Source organism: Stegodyphus dumicola, chromosome X1 (assembly GCF_044657685.1).
Source record: "Stegodyphus dumicola isolate Sdum_Otavi_A_Nest chromosome X1, ASM4465768v1".
Lineage (NCBI taxonomy): Eukaryota > Metazoa > Arthropoda > Arachnida > Araneae > Eresidae > Stegodyphus > Stegodyphus dumicola.
In genome coordinates, this window is record NC_140780.1 from 125,224,146 (window position 1) to 125,250,733 (window position 26,588).

Consider the following 26,588-nt stretch of genomic DNA (forward strand, 5'->3'; position numbering starts at 1 on the left):
CAGTGCGAGTTCATTGGTGAAATCATAAGCTAAGACGAGGCCTTTATTTCATAAAAATATACGCAATTTGGTAAAAAGTGTGAAGAAACTGGATGCATATGTGATAGACTACAAGCTGGAAGACCACGTTTTCCTGTTGAGGTTGTGGGAGTGCATAATATAATTACTACAGGTCCATTGCACACTGCAAAAAGTGCTTCCCACAGTTAGGATGAACTGAAAACCACAGTTCCAAAGCTTCTGCTCTGTTCTGCAGATGTTACTTTATTGATTCCAGTATGTCTGGATTTTGCAACCTGAAGAGGAGCTACAGCATGTTGACTGGGAATTTTTTCCTCATCAGATATGATGAAGATAGCAGGTGGCTGCTGTGAATATTATGGATGGAAGAAGTACATTTCTCCAGAACTGGGGGCGTAAACTTCAATAACTGCATTCACGTATTCGGCACATATTCGAGAGATCCGTGGTTCGAGTTCCAGCAAGGGCACTGGTCATTTTTCATCTCTCCGGCTTCGAAATAACCTAATGTCTCTACAGTGGCACCCGAAAAAAAATTGGTGGATGATGATTATCCACCACCAAGTTTTGGTGATTGGGTCACCTAGTCCCCAGTCGCCCATTAAAAAGGGGGTATATAAGGTATTTCTTCTGCCTTCTTAACATGCCTTTGTGGTGTAGTGGTCAGCACGCTCGACGCATATTTGAGAGGTTCATGGTTCAAGTCCCGGAGAAGGCATTGCTCATTTTTCATCTCTCCAGCTTCAAAATAACCTAATGTCTCTACACACTGAATGGCTCAAAAGCAGCCAATCATGTTGGATCCTCTTTTATAACAGTAAATCAAAAAGAAGGAAAGCAGGTGCATGAAGCTTGCTTGGTGCTTACTGCAGAGTTGACTGCTTTGTACTATGCCCTTTCATACATATCAAAGATAATTCAGAAAAAGTTTCTTATATTTTCCTACTCGTATAGTGCACTAAAAGCTCTAGAGGCATTTACTGATACCTGAAATACTCTAACTGTTGAAATTTTAAAATTGCATTTGAATTTAACTATTCGTGGATATCGAATTCTTTACTGCTGGGTGCCCGGACACAATAGGTATTAAGGAAAACAAACTGGCAGATGTTACTGCAAAATTTGCTGTTTCTCCGCTAGGTTTGTTCCAGTTAGGGACATCACCATGGCCATCAAAAACATGATCATAAATAAATGGCAGCAACTTTGAATCCTTCAAGTAAATAACAAGTTATCAGGACTTGTATGTCTTTTTCTTTGCTTTGGAAACATAACTTATCCTAAATAGGAACAGAGAGCTTACTAAAGCTATGTTCCAGTATGTGTGAAATAGACAACACAAGCAGGAAGGGTATGCTGAACCCTTTATTCTCTATTATTTTACAGGTGCTTCCGTACTTTGGGATACAGAGACCAACCACTTGTGGTCTGAACGTAAAAATATAAAACTACTAACTCAAATCTAGCTAAAAGCTAACTTTGAATTAGTATACACTAAGACTGGCCTTTTTAAAAGGTTCCTTAGGTAGTACGCAAACTGCTGAAACTGCGATACGTTTTAAATATCAAGAGGGCTAAACCTCTGGCCTTAAAGGCTATCAGCAACTGATTGAGAACTCGTAAGAATGCAGTGGCAAGGCGGCTCACTTCCTCTTTCTCTAACTCTTGGCAAAAAGCCACAACTGAAATACTTAGACATTAGCAAGTACAATTTACATAAACAAGTTAAAGCATTTAATTCTGGCCAGAAGTGGAAAATAAGAAAAGTATAGTTTTAAAATAAAATAAATGTTAGTAAAACTTAAGATCCTTACAAAGTTATGAAGAATCAAGGATAAAGTTGAATATTAGGAGGCTGCTAGAAACCGGGAGGGAGAAAGGTAATTTTAGCTCGCCTTGGAAATGGGTCAGTGTCGTATTACCCATAATTATCTTTTAAAAGGCAACAGCGAACCTATCTGCCCCAATTGTAAAGACGTTTTAGCAGTTCGTCACTTTTTAACTCAGTAGACTTCGCATGAAGCATTATAACAGCTGTGACTTACCTCTTGACCGAATAATCAGAAAGCAGGTCAACACTAATTTATTTCATTACCTGCAAGAGTTGGGTTTTTATTATTTTATTTGAATCATGTTTTAGGATATTCCTTTGTATTTTAACACTGTGGATTTTAATGTATCTCATCTTCACATCTGTAATTATCTCATTGTTATATACCTTTTATCTCAATGTATCTCATTTTATGTCCTGGTTTTAAACTTGTATTTAGAAATATCCGTCACAGGTCTGGCGCAAATATCCTTTCAGGTTGTGTGCCAAAACTCAAACAAACAAGCCATGGATGCAATTTGGTGCTCCACTCCACGTGTTTGCCAAATGCTGCAATAACACTTTGGAGATAGTCCTCTCCCATAACTTTGCAGTTTTGTGGTCACTTTGATAGCCCAACCTCACTCTGGAGGGTGTCTAGTTCTGGGATTATATGAAATCTGGGGTGTATCCATGAGATTTGTCAGAATTGAAAAATGCCATAAAGCATGAAGTTGTATAAATTTCTTCTGCTACGTTACATTCGTGGCATCTTCTGCTATGTTACATCTCCTGCATGTAATGCGCTGTTGTCTGCGAAGGTGGGCATGATGAAAACCTGTCATTCTAATAAAAGTATTCCCCCCTTTTCTGTCTTGTGTTGTCATTAGTCCTTTTACAATCTTGCTTGTTCTTTGCAAATGTTTGATACCAACAGTTTTCATCGTGTATGGGTATTGCTCCAACCCCATTTATGATTTTTCAATGCCGTGGTCAATTTATGCAGAAAAGAAGTGGGTGGTGCCATTTGAAAATTTCAAAATTCTTTCAATGTAACGATGAGAGCTCTATTATTTTAAATCATTGCAATCTTGAACACATACCTTCAAATAACAATATATGAAATTTTATTTCGAATGATTGGGCTCAACCAATCAAAATTTTGGCTTCCTAGAGACATATATCAGGGAAGTTTTTTTATGGCCACCTTGCATTATATTCTGTCTTCTTTTAGGAAAGCAAGTTAGAAAGGGGAAACAATATCTGAGTGAGAGAAAATATCTGTAGGTCTGTGTTATACTCATAAGTATCATAAGTTTAGGTCATCTGTTCAAAAAATGAATATGTCTATTAATATTTCCTAACTGCCGAGTTTCTTAGACTGATAAATTGTTCATGCAGAAATTATTGGCACCATTATTTTTAATACAGTACAAAGTCAGAGATCCGGACTCGTCAGGACTTCGGCGATTCCGGATTTGGAATTTTTCTGGATATTAGATCATCAGTTTAATGCTTTTAAGATGGCATGTAGAAATTATAAAATTAAAAATATGAAATCGTGATTTTTGAAATAATGAAGCATTTATGAAATAAAGAGCAATTATGATCTAAAGGGTAACAAAATTTTGAAAAAAATGCTTAATATTTATTTGTTTTCTTTATTAAACATTTCTTTCAATGTAAGTTATTTAAGTTGCTTTTTTGTGCCAATATTTTCTCTTTAAATCTGTAGACAGATATTATTTCTTATCCAGTAACAAAGTTCCATTGTTCTAGTCTTTTAATTGCTGTGTTGAGAATTCCGACTATCTTGTCAATTGATTTTTTTTCATTTTCGATAACCTCTTTGTCGCTTTCTTCACTATTGGTAGTGGTATTTTCGGAATCTATAGCCATATTACAGATTTTGCATCCATGGACTGATAATTGGGGCAATGTCATCGCAATGAGAAACTTCTGTTATATCATCTTCGTTTATTACCACTTCTCCACATTTCTTTAAAAATTCCATTAATTGAAAAATTTAATCTTTAGTTTGTGATATAAAAATTCTACTTTATATTCTCATTCAGCGCGCGCACTATTCCAATGTCCATAGGCTGAATGATGGACGTACAATTTGGAGGAAAGAATAATACGGATACATTATCTTTCACTAAAACTTTAAGTGAAGTATGAGCTGAACAGTTATCTACAATAGGGACAATTTTTACGTCATCAGGTAAACCAACCAAATTCTGCCGAGCCTCGGGTTTCAAACCAATCTTTTGTTAACACTTGTGTCATCAATTTGTACAATATATAACAGAAAACCTTTTACTCCTTTAAATAATTGAAGTCGTGCATTTTTTCTGATAATGAAAAGTTTACGCTTGTGTGTTCCTGCTGCATTTATGCATGCTAAAATTGCTAGTCTCACTTTTTAATCTTTGACACGAGTTGAAGCCTTTTCTGTAGAGGTTACCAAGGTATTTTGCAGTACATATTGCCAGAAAAGACCAATTTTAGTTTCATCAGTGTTGTAAATTTGTTCTGGAGAAAACTTTTAACTATTAATGAGTTCAATGAATTCATCTGCAAATAGTTCAGCAGCTTCAGTATCAGCTGAAGCTTTCTTACGTGAAATTCTTAATTGCCTTATACCATGGAGATTTTTAAAATAATTAACCAACCTGTATGTACACTCAGTTTTTAAAGTCTTCTTTGTGAAATATTTTAGCTTACGCCATTAGCATTTGACCCGTCAATGGCACGCCCTCACAGCGATGCTGTCTGACCCATTCAATTATCACTTTGTCATGATCTTGACTTTTAGCATAACGAATCATTTTTCTGTTATTCGTTACGAGTGGGGTGTCGGAATCCACAAAAAATTCAGAAAGTTTCTTTTTCTGTTATGTTATGTGTGGTTAATTTTCTAATACCACACTTCTTGCATAATTTTGAGACAGATATACATTCATCCATTTTTTGCAGCAATTTCACATATTGTATAATGGACATTGAAACATGCTTTCGCTTTGTAGATCCTGTTACAGATGCAGAATTAGAAACTCTTTTCGACATGATCAAAAACTGAAACTTTAATTTTCATCAAATTGCTGTAATAGAAACAGCCTGCAAACAAATTATTAAGCTAGATCAAATCAGAAAATTAAGGAACAACGCAATCTGCTATATTGGCCGAAATTCCTTGGAATTCCAGGAAGTATAATTTTAACCTAGCTTAATAGCATTATTGGCTGTGTGAGACTGGGGGCAAAAGACAAGTTTTCCATTCATTTTTGTCTCGCATCTATCGCGCTTTGAGGTGATTAAGCCTGATTGTATTAGTTAAGTTATTTATTATACTTGCGTCTATTTCTTGTGCATGCTTAAGGCTTATCTGAATCCTGAATAAATAAATTGTTACATATACTTAAGGCTTTTTAAGGGCCGGTGCTAGCTATATTACCTCCTGATGTAGTTTCTGCAGGTACTAAATTCTGCTAACATTTGTCTACGTTCTAAATTTTTGCGTCCCCTATATTTTGGATCACAGTGCTTTCCCTAAATTCTAAAAATATTTTCATCCTTTAATTTTGTTGCTCGGTGCTTCTCTAAACTCCAAAAATCTTGTCTTCGGTAAATTCTGTTGCCCAGTACGGCCGTGAGCTCTGGCTCTGGTTCTGGGTTTACGGGGAAAACAAATCAGTTATTCTTTAGCACTAAATGTAATCTTTTAGCCTATGAATATCATCAACAAAATCTATTTTTAGCATATGGAAAGAAACTTTTGTTAAATTTTTCCTCGTTAATATTTCTTAGTGCAGTTAACGTAAATCTGTAATCATTGCCAAGCGTAAGAATGTCAGTATAAAAGGTTAACATACTCTTTGTACTAATATATATAAAACATATTGTTTGGCCATCACTGCATGAGTCATTTCTCAAGTTGTTATGTGTTGATAAACATGCGGTGCTGAAACAAAATATAATAACTAATGATTCGCCAGGTTCGCATCAGCGATATATAGCAGTAGTAAAATCAAAGATGTTTCTATATAGAATGTTTCGGTTTGAGATCGCAGCTACAGAGCCAAATTATTGCTCACACAAATTTATGCTAAATTATTATTTCTTCAATAATGAGGTATTTATTTAGTGTAGAAGGGAAATTAAAAATCGGGACTCTCCACATGTTTTATCTACGGGGAAGGGGGGAATTAAATGCACATGTGGTTAAGCATTTATAAAAATAAAAGTTGTTGGTGGTTTTGGGGTCCGGATTTTAGATCATTTCTGATATTGGACATCCGGATCTCGGACTTTGTACTGTGTATTATTATTATTCAATATGATGTATGGTATTTTAACACACTAGAATATAGTCATTTATAAATAAACACTTACCAAAACAAATCTAAGAAAGGAAAACTCAAATGTTTTTATTTTATGACATTATTAGTGTTTGATATGACTTCCTCGGGTTATATGAACAACTTCCAGTCCACATAGCAGACATAATTCCAATGTCCCTTACAGTATTTATTTTCAAAGTTTAAGAGTCTGTTTTACTTTTTAAGTTGATCCCATTATCACTTGGATTCACAAGGTTATGAACAAAGCACTGCCATTTTTATTTGCAAATACAATATTGTAGCTTGAACAATGAAGGATTAAATCTTTTAATTTAACAATGCAATGTTAGCATGATAGTTGAATAAATCAAACTATATTTCAAAATTAATTCTGATTCTTTTTTAAACATTATTTTGTATCTACCCATATAGGTTAGAAATCTCTGCTAATTAATTTGGCAGTTAATAAGATAAGTGAGAATAATTAAGCTATAAATTAACAAATAAAAATTCAAATCTTGAAAAAAAAATTGTTGATTATTTTCTTGTCATTGTAAATACATATGTTTAAAAAATTCTAAGAAATTTGGGTTTGTAGAATGGGATAAAAATTAATTTCAAGATTTGAGTGAAACTAAAGGTCTGTTCCCACTGGGGTTTATCTGAGCTAACGGAGTCAGTTTCATGTGTCGATTAGCTCTGCTATGCCTGCAGTTCAAATTTTTCAACTTGCTGCTCTATGGGAAAAAAAACTGGTTTGGGAGATGGGCCGGTTACGTTAGATGTCCCCTTAGCTCAGATAAACCTCAGTGAGAATGGCCCTCTATAGACAGAGGCACCAAGTTAAATAAAATTGTGGAAAATACGTTTTTAACTATACCACATTTGATGATGTTAGATAACGATTATACAACTAATATATATGCCTTTTTTGGGAGGAAGAGGAATTATCCTAAGTTCTCTAACTGAATAACGTTAAACAGATTTTGGATTCCTAACTTAAACAACATTGCATTTAAAAGTATCTTTTACTTGCATCTTTGGAAACAGACATGGAACTATGGCCCCAAGATAAAGAATTTACTACTAGGTATATTATTGTTCTTTGTTACATAAATATATTTGGTTTACCAGAAAGTTATGTCTGTTTCTATGACAATAATTTTCGACATGTAAGCACATATTTATTTGTCGCATGTTAAGCTCTCTATTTTTATCATTTAATGTATGCATACTTATGTAGCAAATTTCTAAAACATAGTTGATTCAGGTTAGTCTTAGGAGTGAAGCGATAGTGTATCCATGGCTACTGATAAAGTTCATTTATGCCACTGTATTTTATACAAATTTCAACAAAGAAGAAATGCTACAGAAGCATGTAGAAATTTATTGAAAGTGTTTGGTGAAGGTACGGTTTCTTATAGGACATGTAGAAGATGGTTTGAAAAAATTGAAACAGGTGATTTCGAGCTTTCTGATAAGCCACATTTTGAGTGACGTTCTTTGATCGACGACTATGCTGTTGAGACCATGTTGAGTTGTTTTTCTGACAGCATCGGAGATCACAGAAAGGCTTAATTCAGCCCAGCAAACCATTTCAGACCATATTCGGAAGATACAGTTGGTGTGGAAGTAGTTAAGATGGGTGCCACACAAATTACATCAGAAGAATTTGGATGATCGTCTTCATATGTACATCTGTACTTGTGTGGAACAAAGTCGAGCCCTTCTTGAACTGGATGATAACTGGGGATGAAAAGTGGACTACCTGTGAAAACATCGTAAGGGAAAGGGCATATTGTGAACCTGGAAAGGATATCCCTTCCACCTCTAAACCAAATTTGTATAGTGGGACATTCGAAGGCCAATCCATAATGAGCTTTTAAAACTGAATGAAAAGCTCAATTCAGAGAAGTATTGTCAGCAATTGGATAATTTAAAGGCATTAGTCCAAGAATAGGAAGGGCATCATACTGCATCATGATAATGCTGGGCCGCATGCTGCTTTGGAGACCCATCAACAAATTGCAGAACTAGACTGGGAAATTCTGTCGCATCCACCACATTCCCTGATTTTAGCACCCTTCGACTATCACTTGTTTTTGTCCTTACAAAATTTTTTAAAGGGTAAAAGACTCAAAAATGAAAAAGATATCAAATAAAGACAGGTTCAGTTTTTCGCAAATAAAGATACAACAATTTTCAAAAATGCGATGTACAAATTGCTTTCACGCTGGCAAGAAGTCATTAAAAATAATGGCAAATATATTATTTAATAAAGTTTACTGATGGTAAGAAAAATCTGTGTTTTATTTCAATAACAGACAGAATTTTCCAGTAGAGTGAATACTGTAAGTAGAACAATAATATAATCTGACAGAATAATATTCATAGCTATAATATTTCTCTCAAAGCTGGTTTATATTATGTATTGACAGGGTTCGTAGCGGTGCTTATAAGTCCTTATATTTGAAAATAAAATATAAAGGCCCTTATAGGTGCTTACTTTTTCTTTAAAGCCCTTATATTTTTGTTTTTAGTGCTAATTTTTTGCTTTTAGTGCTTTTTTTTTTTTTAATGAACGCGCTATTTTTCCCCGTACCAAAGCCGAAACTAAATAAACAACTCTTCTTCCTAATATGGAATGTCAGATGGTGAATCATACTCCCGGAAATAGTTTTTTCCCCTTTCTCTGCATTAACATAACCTTTGGTGTGCACGAAGAATACAGACAGGTGCCTGTCGTTCTATTGGTCAAAGAGTTGGGAAAGCAGTAGAAAATTCTGGTACATTCGGCATTCTTTTCCTCCCACCCAAATACTACACACGTTTGAATTTCTATCAAGATCTTAAAAATTTGCATTCTCGTTCTGCTTGGTCAGTTCATATTCATGTTTATTATGATCGTTATGCTTATATTATGAGTATATGTATGAATGTTTATAATAACATTGTTGCAGTAACTGCTGAAGTATAGTAAACTTCCAAAAATGTTTGTGTTTTAACACAGATTAGCTTTCTAAAGAATAATATTCGGAATGGCTTAAATAAAAGGAAAGTAATCGAATAGTCAAAATAATTTAATTGTTTTGGCCCAATACATTATACAGTTTGAAGGTTGGGAGGTTCTCCCCTTTCTCCGCAAAATCTTGAATATTCGCTGCGAAACGAGCAACGGGCCTTTTTTTTTTTTTTTTTTTTTTTTTTTTTTTTTGTCACTTTTCTATCTGGATTGAATAGAACTAAAGGTTCTGCGGTCTACCAACCCAAGCGAAGAATGATTCTATTCCGGAAATTTAACGCCGTCTGTTGAAAATTAGAATAAAAAACATCCCAGTTATTTAGTTCTTTATTCTCCCAATACCGGCAGCTGTTGATTCCGATTGCGTAATATCACGTAATTCATGGCTCAGGTATTGCGCAATAATGTTTGCGATATTTTGCAGAGATAATTAATTTTGATGTTCAGTCCAAGATTTGTTTATGAACACTTAAAAGAGTTTTACTGTGTTTGCTAAGCAGAATATTTTTTAGTTTCGTTAGTTTATTTTTATATGATACACTTATCGAAATGTCAAAAGCGTTTATTTAGCAAAAAATCTAAAGAGCGGCTACAGTCTACCCCCTCCCTCCGCTCCTCTTTTTCAAGTTACGCTCGACTGTCCAGTATTTGCCAATTTCCAAGTATGCGGGTTAGTTAAGCTTTTACTGTTCAAAGATGACTGCATGAAGCAATTTCCCATCTTCTGATATCAGAAATGTTCCTCTTTTTTACTTAAATTACTTTGCTTGCAATATCTGTTAAGGGAAAACTGATATACAATGAAAATTTAGAAAATGTTCGGAATTTAGATTTAAATTATTTAAATATCAATATGAGTGGAAAAATAAATTGTATTTATTATTAGGTTCCAAGCCACTACAATAAATATGCCTTATTATTATTTATTTTCTCTATTTTGAACTGAAATTTCATCATTAAATCTTGTAATATAGTTTAGTTCTGAATAGTTTTTTTTTTCTCTCATTGTAAACTAGTTTTGTAAATTGAACTGTTATTTAAAATAAAAAAAAAAAAGTAATTATTTTCCATGGTTGAGGTAATGCTTATTCTCTCTTAATAAATACTGCATTTTTCATACTTTAAATGACAAGTCTAATTTTTAAGGTTATGCAGTTGTGTATGATGTAATTAGACAGGTGCTTATTTTTTTTTTCTTAAAATGTGCTTGAAAAGTGCTTATAGGTGCTTATTTTTTAAACTAAAATGTGGCTATGAACCCTGATTGAATTATTATATATTAACAGGATTAAAATATTATTGAACATTTTATGTTGACAATACTTCTGGAATTATCACAAAAATTTTAACTTCAGTGCTCAGATACTGAGAAATAAGCTTATTTTTAATTATAGTAAACATACGAGATACTTAAGAGGAATACTTTCATGTCAAAATTTTTAAGGTAATTATCTCCTGTTCACGATACACGTGAGGAAAGTCCAACCAATTTTGTTCAGTCCACTGAGCCACTGTTGAGCCCTTGCCAGTGGGATTGAAAATTTCTTAATAACATTCTAATTTTCCAAAAGGTACTGCACACTGAATGAAACCCATACTTTCTCTTTACATGCTAAGAATGATGGAATAAAAATTTGTGCATTTAGTCTCTTCTGCTTTAGACTGAGTTTGTCAAGTATCTAGCACTTCTGTTAAATATAATTTTGTGCCAAGCACATCAAACCGAATGCTTTCTAGCTCCATTTGTTTGGGTTGCCCACTTTGTTTATAAAGTCTACAGCATCTTAATGTAACTCTTTAGTATTGAGAATATCTAAAGTAGTCAAGTGAATGAGAATAAGACCATCACACTCATATATAATATGCTGCGGTGTTTTCTCATTCTTACCGCATTTCCTGCATATAGAGTCCTATTAAAAAAGTCCCATAGTATGAACGCGTTTTCTGAAATAGCAGTGCCTACAATTATTTGTATCTTCAGTCTTGGGCACCTAAGAATTTCAGAAGCAATCTTAGCAGAAGGTCTCGTGAGTTTTTTAGTTCGGGAACTACTGTAGAGGCATTAAGATTTTTTTGAAGCAGGAAATTTAACAAATGTGCATTGCCCTCGCCAGGACTCGAACCTCGGACCTCTCGAATACACGCCAAGTGTGCTGACCATTACACCATGAAGGCATGCTAAGAAGGCAAGAGAAATACCTTATAACCCATTGGAGTTTAATTGAAAAACATAAAGGTGCTGATGGGATTTGCAAGTGCCTAGAATAATGTTGGTCATCTGGCAATTCCCCAGAGTAATGCAAATTTGGAGAGGATTTTCAATGTTGTGCTGAAATAAGGAGTAAAGTTAGATCTAATATTAGCAGTGACTCATTAGAAACTTTTTTTATTAGCAAAAGCAGGTCTATGTGGCAGTTGCTATGCACAAAATTGTGCAGTTTCTTTCTAAATCAAAGCAAAATCTCCACTGTGCATAACATTTGTATGAAAACTGATTAAAGTACTATTTTTTCTTAACAGATGTAAGTAATAAAAATGCTTTTTTACATGTTAGTATTTTTATACTGTTTGCATTTAAGAATCAGTAACTGAATTTTCAGATATTAATTAGTAACTATTTCAAGTTAATTCATTATTAAAAAGATGCTTTTGTCATTAAAAACATTTTTTGTGATTGAAAAAAATCTCTTGATTTCTTAAAAATGTCTCCTGACTTTTGAGTCTCATAGGTTAGCAAGTATGCTAAATAATTTATCACCTCTGTCCTTTAATGTCTTATTGGAACCTTAAAATATATTCACTGGGTTACAACCCCAGGAACTCTACATGAAGCTATGACACTAACTGCATCGATCTCTAAATTGAGCATGTGACAAAATGAGACATAAAATAAAAAATCAACATAAAGCTAACTGTTAGTAAAACGTAAATAAAAATGTCACTAATCTTCTTTCAAATATGTTAACTATTATAAGTGAAAAGTATTTAAACTATTATAAGTGAAAAATATTTAAACTATTATAAGTGTAAAATATTTAATGCTCCTTGATAAATTTTATACAGTTGGTTTTATTCTCAAATTTGTTTTATAATTGTTCGTTAAATCATGTGTAATAATAATGCATTCTACTTGCAGATCTATTTTATTCTTAGGATGGTAGTACAAAAGTGAAGTTCAGACATAGCTAATATCTTTAATTGAATATATTCAGTTCCTGTTAGTTGATGGGTCCTTAATTTTTTTCATTAATGGTCCTTAAGGAACTTAATTTCTGTGTGCAGAAATGTGTACTAACTCTGTAAAAGTTCTCAATTACATCTTACTTGTTTTTAAAACTCCACTTGTGAATATTTTGTTTGAAGCATTTAAAGAATTAAAACTGAGGGAACATTAAGTAAGAGAAGAATAAAAAAGTGGAAATTAAATTGAGATAAAGATTAAACTCTAAAAGACTAGAGAATCAAAAACTGATGTAGCAAAGAAAAGTCAATCTGTGAACAAGGCCATTTTAGGTCTTTCTTTTGCCATTTAGTTGAGGTAATATTTGAGAAGGCAAAATTTTTATGTTAACATCTGCAGTTCATATATGAATAGGAAATGTTTTACAGAATTAGCTACTGATTTGAGTGGCAGCTTGTTTTCTTAATATTCTGTTTGCATTACAAATACTTTAAAGAAGGTTAAAACTGTTATACTTTGTGTTTGATATTATCCATGAATTCTTTTTCTTTCATGCATTCAGAAACCATTGACAGAAGTAAGATTAATCTCTTAACACTCATTTATACAATAGGTATATTGATTGATTATCGTGTACTTTGAATATTTTTTCCTACTTATTTTCTAAAAATTTCAATCTAAATAGTGTTTCTGTGTTACTTTTCTGCAGCTTCTTATTTGATGTATTTAAAATACCAAAGAGTGCTTTTTTTAAAAAAAAATTTATTTTCTCTTGAAACTGTAAACTGTTTCATAAAGGTGATTTATTTCCATTGTGAGAAATAGGTTTTGTCTTTAATATTACAATTCATGTCATATGATTTTTATTTAGTATGCTAAATGTTTTCATAATTTTATTTCTTAGGTTTATCAAGAAGATGTGTATGATTTGTTGAAAAAAACTAAAGAAATTTTTACTTGCTCAGTTAGAGAGGACAGCGATGGTATAAAGGTAATTTTACTGATATATTTATAATTAAGCTGAATTCAAACCAGTATGACACTGAGAAAAATGGGAAGGAAAAGTACTTCCTGTGAGTGCTAGCTCTCAATTCAAATGAAATTGACTCACTTCCACACGCTAAATCACTATTTACCATATTTTGTTTTAGTTCCACCTTTTCTTATGGTCTTAATGGTTTTAATAGTTTTGCTTCTGTTCCAATTATTAGATTCCTTTTATAAAAATGAAATTAATCTCTGTGAGAATTAAATTTATTTCTTGCATTGCATGCTAAAAAGTGCAGAATGTGATGACGTAGGCCAATTTTTGAAAATCAATTATGGTACTGTAAAGAAGAAAATTTGATCAAACAAGTGCAGCTAAATGCTTTTGAAAGTTTGATCATAAGCTACATTTTTAACCAAGTCTGCATCAATATTACTGCCTTAATCGTTAATGCAGTTTGACATATTAATTTTAAGAAATGTCATCAGACTTTTTGGCATACAATCTTTACCTTTCAAATTATAACCTTGTTGATGCGTTAAACTGAATGCTCTAAAAACAATATGCATACTCCTTAAGTAATATATATATGTTACCGTGAAAGACCGAAATTGGAGAATTTTGACTTTCACCAGAGAATGTCAACATTCACCAAATACGTCAGTGAAAGATCGAATATTTCTTTATATTCTTGCACATTCGGACCCTCACCGGTGTACGTCGACAATCACAGATATGCTCTGGTGCAGGTCAAAAAGAGAGGAGTATATGTACACGCTGCCATTCCAAAAGGAAGTGTTCCACAAATAAATGCAGTTGTAAAAGCAAGGGCCTCTTGTGCAATTCAAAGTGTCATAATAGTTTACGTTGTTGCAACAAATAAGATTTGAATCACATAATTTGGTAAGTTTATAACTTCTATTATTTTCCTTTCTCATTTTGAATGTACTGTGTGTTTTAAGTTCTTATGTTCTTATTCTGAGTCTCAAGTGCGTTTTTTCGCGAATGAATTACGGAGAAGGAAATAAAATATTCTTATATGTTCAACATTCACCGGTGTAAGTCAGAAATAAGAGTATTTGGAAAATATTTCGGACATACACCAAGCGACTATGTGAATGTTGACATTCTCCAGATTTCGGTGTTTCACCGTAACATACATATATATATATATATATATGTACTTTTTAACTATAAAACAATTAAGACAAATTTTTGAGCAAAATGTTTTTAAATGTGTATTAAGTTACATTAGACCTCCCAAAAAGTAAGTAAATAAGGCTAAGGTTCTAAGTTAGCAAAAACAGTTATTTAATTTATTGATTTTCCCTCATCTACAGCAAAATGGATCAAATGAATAATTTGTTCAAATTCTGATAAAAATTAAATTGCACTTAAATTATAGGAAAAATGTAATTTCTCAAAAAGCAAATTATAAGCTCAAAAAGCACTTTTTAGTACATATACATGCTCTATAATTAAAATAATGTTTTATCTTTAGTTTTAAATAATGCATCTAATTGATTTTGTTTATGTCTAATAACATTTTAAAACATTTACAGCCAACCTGCAGCTAACTGAATAACAGTACAAAACGCTTATAATCTAGTCTGTGTTTACTCTTGGCCACTGAATGGGTGGGCTGCATAAAGTCACTGTGGCTTCCTCTGCTTTTAACGGTGCATGTGAACTAGTTAGCATTTTAAAAACATTTGCTAAAATTTCAAATTTTAACAATATTTTTCAGCAGTAACTGTACATAATGTTTAGTGCCTGATATATTTATAGAATGGAAATAAATTTATGCAAAAGAAATTGATTTTAATATATATTTTTTGCTCTAATGGCTATGCTTATGTATTTTAGCTGTTTTGTACTTTTTGTACACTGTCTATAAATTTGAATTGTTACACAATGAGAAAAAAAGTATTATCTTTCAGATACAATGATCTATAGCAAAACGCATAGCAAAATTCCAACTGGATGTTAATGAAATTGTAGTGTACAAGCCATAGTCATGTTTCTGTAGATCAGTTTTTGCATATCTTAGATATGCACATACTTTTCCGTTCCGCCGGCACAAATCTCGCCAAGTAGACTTTATTGGCGACAACATACAATTATACACATAAAAAATTTTAACAAATGTTAATTCTAAGAATTTTTTATTTTGAATTTTATTTATTTATTTATTTTTTCATTTTAATATCATTTAAAATTTTGCAAAAAGACATTAATTTAAGAATTTACTATGCTTTCATTGTTCAACATCCTGATTCGCCGGTTCATATCACGTGACCCCGAGTAATCTCATCTCGCGTAAACTACACTACAAAAATCTAATTCCCTCAGTAATTTTCTACATTAATTTGGAATACAAGTTTAAATGCAAGAATTATTTCAATTCATACAAATAGCTTACTCAGAAATTATGTAAAACCGCAGTGCTTTATTTCGCTAGTGCATTCTCATTAGAATTGATGAATTTAACCCTTGACCTTGCCTTTTCTGTATTTTTGGCTTCAGGTTAGCCATATGATTGATTGCATCCTAATTGATTTAATTACCGCGAATGTCCTTATGGCATAAAATTGATCTATCTGGTACAGATTCTATGTAATTGTATGCCAGTGTTGAAAGAAGTAATGTATGTGATAAGAAATGGCTGCAAATTGTTTTGAAAATGAGGCATAAAAGGTTACCAGCGAGGATATTATGTTTGGCATCAGTTGTACCATTACTGGTGAATTTATCGCCTGCGCCAGCAAAATGGAAAAGTACCGACATGCATATTAGTAGCTCTGACTTCTTGCACAACAAAATCAGATATTGTATTTTCTTTTCAGTTCAGAAAGGCATAAAGAAGCACACTTTTCTAAGACATAATTAGTAAAAAAATCTCTTAACTTGGAAGAAAAACTATATGCAGCAGTCACTGCAGAATCTATAATTATCTGCAATATTTGTCTTGATGGTCCGTTTTAACTACCTTATTAGCATATCCTTATAATATGAATCCTGTATTTTTCATTTTGTAATTGGTGCCAGATGCACATGGGTTTCAAATACTTATCTTGAAAACAGGGTTGCCACGCTACCTAGAAAACCGGAAAAAGTCAAGGAATTCGGAAATTGACCAAAAAATTCAGGGAAAAGTCAGGGAGTTTAAGTGTTTTAGTCAAAATCTGGAAAAGTCAGGGAATTTCATACAACGATCCCGCCAAAAAAGGCGAGTTTTGCGCCGACGTCGGAAGAGATCACTTTTTTGGCGAATTGTGTAGCACGTGAGTGTCATTCGGGCAGTTGGCATAGAGCCAATTTTCGCAGCTTCAATTTGATTGTCTTTTTAGAAAGGCAAAGCAAGTTTCCCGCAACTTTTGGTTTCCAGTAACCTCGAGAATCGCATGTGCAGTGCATAAACTAAAGAAAGTACCTGTTCTCGTATAAAATAAAATGGGTTTAATTCTAGTATATGGTACCATGAATATGTATTGTAAAGAAGGAAAACCTCTCTGCAACAGACGTGACTCGGTTCCATCATAGCGGGAAACAGCTGTGCATGCGCGATATATCTGTTGCCAAAGCTCGAAACCGGTGTTGAATTTCGAAGGTCACGTTAACAAGAGTTCATAAAATGAATATTGTTTAAAATGTCTTTAAACTCTAAGGAAAAGAAAATATTTTTCGGCGCAAGTCAATTAACTAACTCATGGATTAGTTATTTTGAGGGGGGGGAATCTACGAAAATCCGTTTTTAAAATTATTGTGAAAAATCCAAGAAAAAACGTTCTTTGATAAAACGTTTCTTCTTGGATTTTTCGCAATAATTTAAAAACGGATTTTCGTAGTTTTCTTTTTTGTCAAAGAACGTTTCTTCTTAACACGTGTTTCTCAATTTCCTGTACACATTGCGGAGAGGGAAATTCTGGCCGTTCCATCGTCAAATCCCTTGGCAAATTTTCCCTCCGCTTTTTACATAGACGTTCTTTGGTCAGAATAATCTCCATGTATGGTACAGCGGGATTTGGCGACATGAAGATGAGCAGTAAACGGGTAATTTTGTTCTTGGCGACAATTTTCAAAATCATGCGAAGGCCGTATTGTATACTAGGATTTTACCGCAAAATCTTTTTTTTTTTTTTTTTCTTTTCTTTTCTTTTTAATAAATACCTTGTCATTTTGCAGTAAAATAAAAAAATAGTAATCAATCATCTAGGATATCTTTATTTTTATGTTATTCATATCATTTAATGTTGCTTCTTCCCTCTAAATTTATTTATCATTAGTAAATAATATTTTCAAATGTCAGGAAATTTTCTCTGGCATAATCTTGAAATTAATTCGAGCAGTATGATGACATCACGAAATTTAATGCACATATTTTTTCCTTATGTATGCTGCGAGATAAATATAAAATACCTCAATGTATTAAAAAAATATCATTAAATAGATTTTTTTCTTTCGTTTAGCTGTAGAATGTCTGCAAAAAAAGCCTTATTTTATTCCAGATTGGGCAGATTCTAATCTCAATCTTCAGTGGAGAAAACAACTCCTATTATAATTATATTTGTGTTTTCAAGTGTTAAGGTGCCTTTTAAGAATACACCTCACATAAATTAAATTTACCTAAAATCTAACCTAACTTTTAGCATTGCGTTGTGATTTATAAGAACCGGATTAGCCTAGTGTTGAACTGGGGATGATCATGAGTAATAATTAAATAAAACATACAGTTGTTATCCAATGTATATATCTTAAATTTATTAAGCTTTTTTAAGTGGAAAAGTAAACAAAATTATCAAACAAAGTGTACCAATCAAACAAAGTGAATAATTAAGAATAAATGTCCTCTGGGATTTATTGAATAATTAAGTGAATTTGCTACACAGTACAAGTAATACCATAATTAATTTAACTCTTAGCACAGCCAACGTACATTACGCGGATAGACTGGAATTTTCTTGAAACATACCTGGAAAAGTCAGGGAATTTCATTCTCCTGTTTGAGTGGCAACCCTGTGAAAAGTAAAACCTTTAGAGTTCAGAGGTCTATTAAATGCTTTAAAACTTAAGCTAGGGATAGCAGTCTTCCATGCATGCAAAAGATATTCAAACTCTAGTAACAAACAAACAAACAAACAAACAAAAAAACAAAAAAAAAAAAAAAAAAAAAAAAAAAAAAAAAGGGATCAGATTTATACTGCATGAGTGGGATTTCATAGTGTCCATTTCAGAAATCAATTTTACTTTCATAAGCATCTCTCACGCCCTTTGATTATAGTTGGCGCAAACATTTTGACAGATATTTTATGTATGTCTAACATTACTACTTTTCCTAAAATTTAAAAATGATAAACTTATCTATGCTCAGCTTTCACTATGTTTCTCACTTCAACTACCTTGCTTTTGCACATCATACCCCAGAATGTGTTTAGAAATAGATTTCACATTGATACATCAGTGGTCTTTGGAATTTGGTCCACACTTCTTCAAGAACTTTTTTCGTATATTTTTTTATTGCTATTTTGAAAAAGAAACTTCATTTACACATTATTGCAAATAATAATTGCAACGACATTTATAACTTACCAATGGATGGAAATTTCATTTTTGCAGTAACCCAGAATTCAAAGAATGGAATATCTTTAAACTCAACTTCAAGAGTGTGATCTCTTTTAAATAACTTCTCTTTTTCTTTAGCATAAATTGAACACCATAGTAGCTAACTAAGATACAAATGAATACTAATTCAGAAGTCAAACAACAAAAATCAGCGTAATATTTGCAAAATTTTCACAGGACTAGTTTTGATGGTTTTACCGAACCACCATCTTCAGCTGTTTTGCAGCTTTTACCGAACCACCATCTTCAGCTGTTTTGCAGCTGAAGATGGTGGTTCGGTAAAACCATCGAAACTAGTCCTGTGAAAATTTTGCAAATATTACGCTGATTTTTATTGTTTGACTTCTGAATTAGTATTTATTCGGCGTGTTATTGTGTCTTAAATACAAATGAATTTCGAACCCAGTCGAATTTCTTTGTTAGTTCAAAGTAAAAATGAGCTTTCTCTTGAGCATACATAGATGTTGCTCTACAAATTCTTGTAGTTCTTTCTTTAGGATTCAAATTACCGAACCACTGAAGTTCTAAGGAGACTAGCCAACATGGCAGATTGTGGTAGTGATGAGTTTTATGCAGCTGTGGACAATGAACTTCAGAAATTGGAATTGGCCATTGTATCCAAATGCAACATGAATCATCAGAGAAAGAAAGCATTGGTGAGATTAAAAGTTTGATTACAAGATATGTTTAGCATGTCAAGTCAAAGTTTTCATGAAGCTTCTAAAGAAAGCTTATTGAATTCTGTCATGCAAATGAAAATTTATGCTAATGATGTAGCACCAAATTCAATTGATTCAGACTGCTGTGTTATTGTGAGTACAGAAAACTGCTCATCTGGTAATGTTGAGAAGCTTCTTAAAGCTGTAACTGATCCTCAAAAACTTAAAATTGGAATCAGCAATTTTAGAACTGTTAATAACAGTAAAGTGATGGTTAAGTGCATTTTTGAATATGATAAAGAAAAATTCTTTCCTGCTTTGCAGGAAGACTCGACTATTGTGAGTCGTTATATTCCAAAATTAAAATATCCTACGCTCTTACTTAAAAATGTGGCAAATAACATTTGTGATGATGAACTAAAAATTATTGAAGAAAATTATAGAATCCTGAAATTACTATGCCTGAAGAATGTTAGAAAGACGTTACAGTTTGCTTTAATTTAAAAAATTTCAATGTGACAGAAGTGTAGTTATTTAAGTGTATATTAAAAGTGATGTGGAGCATTTATAAAGTTGAAGATTTTGCTGTTTTAACTATATTAAAATACCTGCTTTAACACCTATTTAAAACAACAAGCATATTTTTGGGCTGTTGTAGAAGTCTTGATTGCAGATATTCCTTGGCTTGTTATTGTTGCTGTGCAGAACATAACAATTCAGAATGCGATAAAAAAGAAGTGCAAGTCCTGCACAATAGGCTCATATTTATTAGCTCGTGTATGGTTCTTCATTAATACTGTTACGGGTTGTGTTAACCACATAGGTAAGGAACGTCCATTATATGATCTTCTAGCATGGATGAACGTACGTTCATGTGGTGTGAGATTTGTTGCTGTACATAAGAGTGACCGAATCGAATGCAAAACAGGTTGCAGAACACCTTCCCAATGTTCGATAGCCATGTTCTTTGATTTTAATGCCAGCTGGATGGTTTTCCTTATGATTCCATTATACCTCTCTACTTGGCCATTTCCTTGAGGATTATATGCAGTTGTGCGACTTGTTGCTATACCAAGTGAAGTTAAGAAGCATTTTAATTCATGAGACATAAATGAAGATCCTCTATCAGAATGCATGTTGGCTGGCATCCCCAAAATTGAGAAAATATTTTTCAGGTGAATAATAACAGTAGCAGATGACATATCAGGGCAAGGTATTGCAAAAGGGAATCTTGAAAACTCATCCACAATAGTAAGAAGGAAACGGTTTCTGAAAGCCATAGGCAAAGGACCTTTGAAATCTAGATTTAGTCTTTCAAAAGGTGCAGTTGCTTTAATTAAGTGTCCTTCAGATCTATAGAAATGAGGTTTTGCTTCACTGCAGCATACACATGAAATCTTCTAGTGAGAAAGGCAAATTTTTAAATCTTACCCAGTGATACATTTGAGTAATTCTGAGATGATAAAGTTCATCATGTAGTGCCTTTAGATCTATTTGAGGTTTTATAGCTGCATTTATTCTTGATAAAGTGTCTGTAATTTCATTTTTATTTCCAGGGCAATATATAATATCAAATTTGAAACAAGCAAGTTCTAACCGCCAATGCATAATTTTCTCATTTTTAATTTTACTGGAGTGCTGTTGATCAAACATAAATGCCACAGATCTTTGATCGGTAAAAACTTCGAAGTGTCTTCCAATTAGATAGTGTCTCCAGTTTCGTAAATATTCAACAATAGCATATGCTTCTTTTTCAATAGAAGAATGTTTTCATTCAGAAGAATGTTTTCATTAATGTTTTTGAGAAAAAAGCTATATGATGACCAGCTTGACTTAGGGTTGCTCCTATTGCAAATTCAGAAGCGTCAGTTTGACCTCTGAATGGTATATTATCCTCAATTGCAGCTAAAGAAGCTTTGGATATATCTCTTTTAAGGGAACTGAAGGTTTTCTCGGCATCTTTACTAAGGGGAAAAGGTCCTCTAGTCAAAAGGGGCGAATCTTTTCAGGAAAATTGGGAATCCAACGGCAGTAATGAGCAAACATTCCCAGTGCTCATTGTAGATATCCTACATCTTTAGGAATCGGCAAATCCATTAGTGGTTTCAGTCTATCAGGATCAGGTTTTATTATTATATTATTAGCTATATAGTAGCCTAACAGTTTTACAGATTTCGTGGAAAATGTGCATTTTTCCTCATTCAGGGTTAGGTTATACTTCTTAGCAGCAGCCATAAACCTCTCCAAGTTATTATTATGCTCAGCTTCATTCTTGCCGCATATAGTTACATCATCAAGGTAGGGAAAGGTTCCTGATAATTCTTCATTTGAAATTATTTCATCAATTATTCTTTGGAAAGAAGCAACTCCATTTGTTACACCAAATGGAACACGTAGAAATTGATAGAGTTTACCATCAGCTTCAAACACAGTATAGTGTTTCTCTGATTCTTTGATAGGAAACTGATAATAAGCACTTCTGAGATCAATTGTACTAAATATTTTATATTTTGATACTTGTGAAATCAACTCTTCAATTTTGGGAAGAGGGTAAGCATCAAGCATAGTGAATTTGTTTATAGTCTGCGAATAATCTATTACCATTCTGGGTCTATGATGTTCTCCTTTCACAACAAAAGCTTGTGCATGCCAAGGAAAATTACTTGGTTCAATTACACCTTTAAGTAATTTACATGCTTCTGTAGCTATGAATGTTCTATCTTCTTCAGTTTGGCGTCTTGAATTTGTAACAGTAGGTCTACAATCATGTGTTAAATTAGAGAACAATGACACAGGGGCTACAAGAGCAGTTGTTAATGAACAAATTCTAAGAGGTGGTCTGTCACCTTTAAATTCTATCTCAACAGAAGAATGATCTTTTAATAAATCATGCCCGATTAGAAAGTCTGCACAGAGGATTTTCATAATTAATACCTCTATATTAGTGTATACATGGGTTTGCAATTTGATATTAACTAAAGAACAGCCTGTAGTATCTGAGCTTAGAGAAGAGTTAGCCATGGTTATTCTACCAAAATATGGTTTTACTTTAATTCAACATCTTTTTACAAAACATTGATTTATAAAACTTAGTGAACTGCTGGTATCAATTAGGGCATTCAGCTGAACTCCCTTTACTAGCTTCCATTCAGCTGAACTTTAGTTATTGATCTTTCAAGACAGTGAGGAAGCATTGAAGCTGATGCTAGTGTATAAACTGCCGCTGTGGGATTAGTAGTACTGTGTATAAGTTTGGATTTGCATACCTTTTGGTAATGGCCCTTTTTACCACATCCTCGACGTATTGCATCCTTAGCTGGGCAAATACTTCGTAAATGAAGGTCTCTGTGACAAAAGAAACATTTTCTGGATCGAATAGGAGCAACTACTGCCAATTGTTCACTATCGTCATTGTTGTTCTCACACTGTTCAACAGCAGCTACCTGTGCTGAGGAAGATATTAAATATGAGGCAGAATGATGTTCAGCAAGTTCTAAGGTTCTAGCTTGATCATAAGCTTTTTCTAACAAAATACTGGCATTTTCTAATAACCGTTCCCGAATAGTGGGTTCTTCAAACCTCGGATGAATGCATTTCTAATATACTCATGATTATATTCTTCTGCAGTAACAGACTTAAATTCACAATCCTTGCTCAACTGTTTTAATATTTGTAAATATTCATTTACAGACTCACCTGTTTGTTGAAATCTGGATGCTAAACAGTGCCGGGCAAATATTTAATTTCTTTGAGCAATGTACAATGAATCCAGAACATTAATTGCATTATCATAGGACTGTGAATCATTAGTATATTGATAAACACTTGCAGATACGAAATTGCATAACAGCTGTAGTTTTCTTTCTTCAGTTGCCTCCTTCACTTGTGTTAGAAAATTTGAAAAAGTTCTTTTCCAGTGTTTCCATTTAGATTCTGCTCCAACACAGGCAGGGTCAGCATCAAATCTTTCTGGTTTCAATACGTTTTCCATTTTGCAAATAAATAAATAAATAAAGTACAAATTAATTATAATTGATTAAATTGTTATAAATATAATAAATCACTTTCCTAGAGAAGCTCAAATGAAGCTTTAATCAACTAAAATTGCACATAAAACAATTGTTACCTTCTAAGAACAATATTTAAACTAACAATGACTGTTGCCATTCAATGTAGTATAGTTTTACTGCTGCCAACAATATTAAATATCATATCATAATTAGCCTATTACCTACTATGGGAAATTGTCTTAAAACTCTGTTCATTAGTAGAATAAATTTATATTTGAAACAAATGTTTTTATAATGATTCACAGTTCAGGTTTACTCCTCGAAAGTCTGCTAAAGATGCCCTTATTGGCGTTACTAATGTCTTTTAGTAGGGAAACCAAATGTGGTTAACTATAGTTCTTATTTTTCTAGATATCAAAGTTGCTTTTAATAATGCTTGGTGGCCATGTAGCTTAAAAATTTTTAAAGATGCAGGTATACCACATATCTATAATCTGCTTAAAAGGTTAAACAGGAGGACTGCTGAGCATCTGCTTGGGTCCGAAAGTAAGGGTTTTTCTCTGGAAAAGGCTGCCCTCAAGGCTGTGCATCTGCTGCTACTCATTGGGATGTAGTAATAGATGATCTTTTAAGTGACCTCGGCAGTTGTTTAAAAATTGCATTTGCAAACAACTTACTTTTAATTTACCAAGGAAAGCTTGACTGTATTCTATTAAGAGTATTAGTAGTGCTGGCTTTTATGTCCTATTGGGTGATCTCTCATAAACTCACTTTCTATCTTTCGAAAAGTTAAGCTCTGTCTATTTCCAGAAATTTTGGTAAGTAAAATAGTGCTTCTTTGACACTAAATGATTCGCCTTTGGAATGTGTAGAAAATGATAAATACCTTGGTATCACACTTGACTGAAAATTAATCAGGAAAAAGCACATCAAATTCCTTTCTGCTAAATATGAAAAAAAATATTAATATTTTTTTTTCTGAATGCCAAAAATACTTTTGAAGTAGGCTATGAAGTCAAGAAACATGTCTAAGCAATTTATTGTGCCTTTCATTTCTTATGGCTCTCATGCTTCTGGACATGTTCATGCAAAGAAGATCAGCAAAAGAAACAAAAGAAAATGTACTCCAAGATGTGTAACATATAATTTTTTTTTTTTTTTTTTTTTGCCTACCTTCTATGGCCCTAGATTTTGCTTGCAGAACAATTTAGAAATGTTTGCCATGACTTGGCTGGTGAACTTATCTGTTTTCGTGAAGTTTAGACTCCTGTCCTCTGTTTTTGTTTTATTTATGCATGTAATATTTAATGTTTTAATTATCTGTTTTTTGTAATCCCCGTGACATTTAAAAAAATATTTTTCATCACATTTTTCCAAAGCTGTTTTATGATTTTGTATATACCAATTTTGTCATTGCAAATTAATATATTCTCAAGCAGTCTTTGCATTTCTCAATTAAGTTCATTTATGTTTGGGTGTAACTATATGTCAGCTGTGTAGGTCCTTTTTTACAATGAGTAATCGTATTACATTTTAGCTGACTTACTGTCAAAAAGTACTTTTAGTTCTTTCAAATCATGAACTTTGGGTGGAACTTCTGCCTCTCGACTATCAATGAGCTTCAGTATGGAGCAACGAGGATTCATATTGTTATCACATAACATCATATAAAATTGGGGGGGGAATGCAATTGAAATTGTCTGTTTTTGACCACATTCACATTTTTATAATATCATTAAATGTATACCTTAATTCCAGAGGTAAATGACACAAGAATTTTTCTCTGATTAAAACAGTGTATTATTCTGGATTTTCATATGCCTTCCTGCCACTACAGCAAGCGTGACGAACCTTTTTGGAAAGAGGGCCGCTATCTGGAAGGGGAGGAAGTTATGCATGCCACTTCCAACTTTTCCGACATACTAAAAAATATAAAATTTTGAAAAAATGTTATTTATAGTATGAATATGGGATTTTTCTACAAATAGTATGGATGCTTTAAAAATATACTAAATAAAAAAAAACATACAAACTAGGTTTTTATTGCTAATAAACACTTTTAAATGTTCAGTTAGTTAGGTTGTATATAGTATAAAAATTAATTGTTTGAAACATTTACAAGGGTTGTTTATTTTTTCAACCTCCGATCGCACAGTATGATGGGCAGACATGTGGCGGGTAGTTGGTGTGCGTAGTAGGCGACTGCGCATCTCCCCTTCCACACATTCTGTCACTGGCGAGCTCAACATGCCATTTCCTGTTGATTTGCAGTCACATAAACATGGCTGTCGCTATTGATTCTTTTACCAAGTGTGAATTGCAAGCTGTTATTCGTTTCTTGCAGGCAGAAAGGAACAGTGCAGTGGAAATTGATCGAAGAATGAGTCGAGTGTATGGAAATGGCTTTATGAGTGATGGCGTTGTTTGTGAGCGGTGTCGAAAGTTTAAAGATGGCCAAACTGATGTGCATGGTGAAGGGGATCAAGGATGCAAGTCTGTTGCTACAGACAATATTGTTCAACAAATTGACCAAGCGGTTAAGGGAAAATCAAAGGTTCACCATAAGTGAATTTATCAGGGAAATTTCTGGAAGTTACAAGGTCTTTCCTGTACTCTATCGTTACTGAACAGTTGTGCTACAGAAACGTTTGCACTCACTGGCTCTCACGGGTGTTGACTGATGACCACAAAACTCGTCGAATGGCTGCACCATTGGAGTTTCTTGACTCTTACAATACTGATAGAGAAGATTTTTTTTAATCCATTGTGACAGGTGACGAGACATTGATTCAGTATGACACACCTGAAACGAAATGACATTCACAACAATGGATGCACACAAATTCTCCAAAGGAACCCACAAAATTCAAACGAACCTTCAACAACAGTAAGGTTATGGCAACTGTTTTTATGGACCAAAAGGGTGTGCTGC

The 26,588-nt window shown here is 33.2% G+C and overlaps 1 protein-coding gene across 4 annotated transcripts in view; it reads left to right on the forward strand.

Annotated features, from left to right (window-relative positions):
* Positions 1 to 26,588, forward strand: part of Klp3A (kinesin-like protein 3A) — a 298,885-nt gene that overhangs the window by 29,523 nt on the left and 242,774 nt on the right. For all 4 annotated transcript variants that reach the window (XM_085808353.1, XM_085808352.1, XM_085808354.1 and 1 more), the window contains exon 4: positions 13,282 to 13,368. In XM_085808353.1, the coding sequence (XP_085664479.1) occupies positions 13,282 to 13,368 (87 nt within the window). The remainder of the gene's footprint in view (positions 1 to 13,281; positions 13,369 to 26,588) is intronic.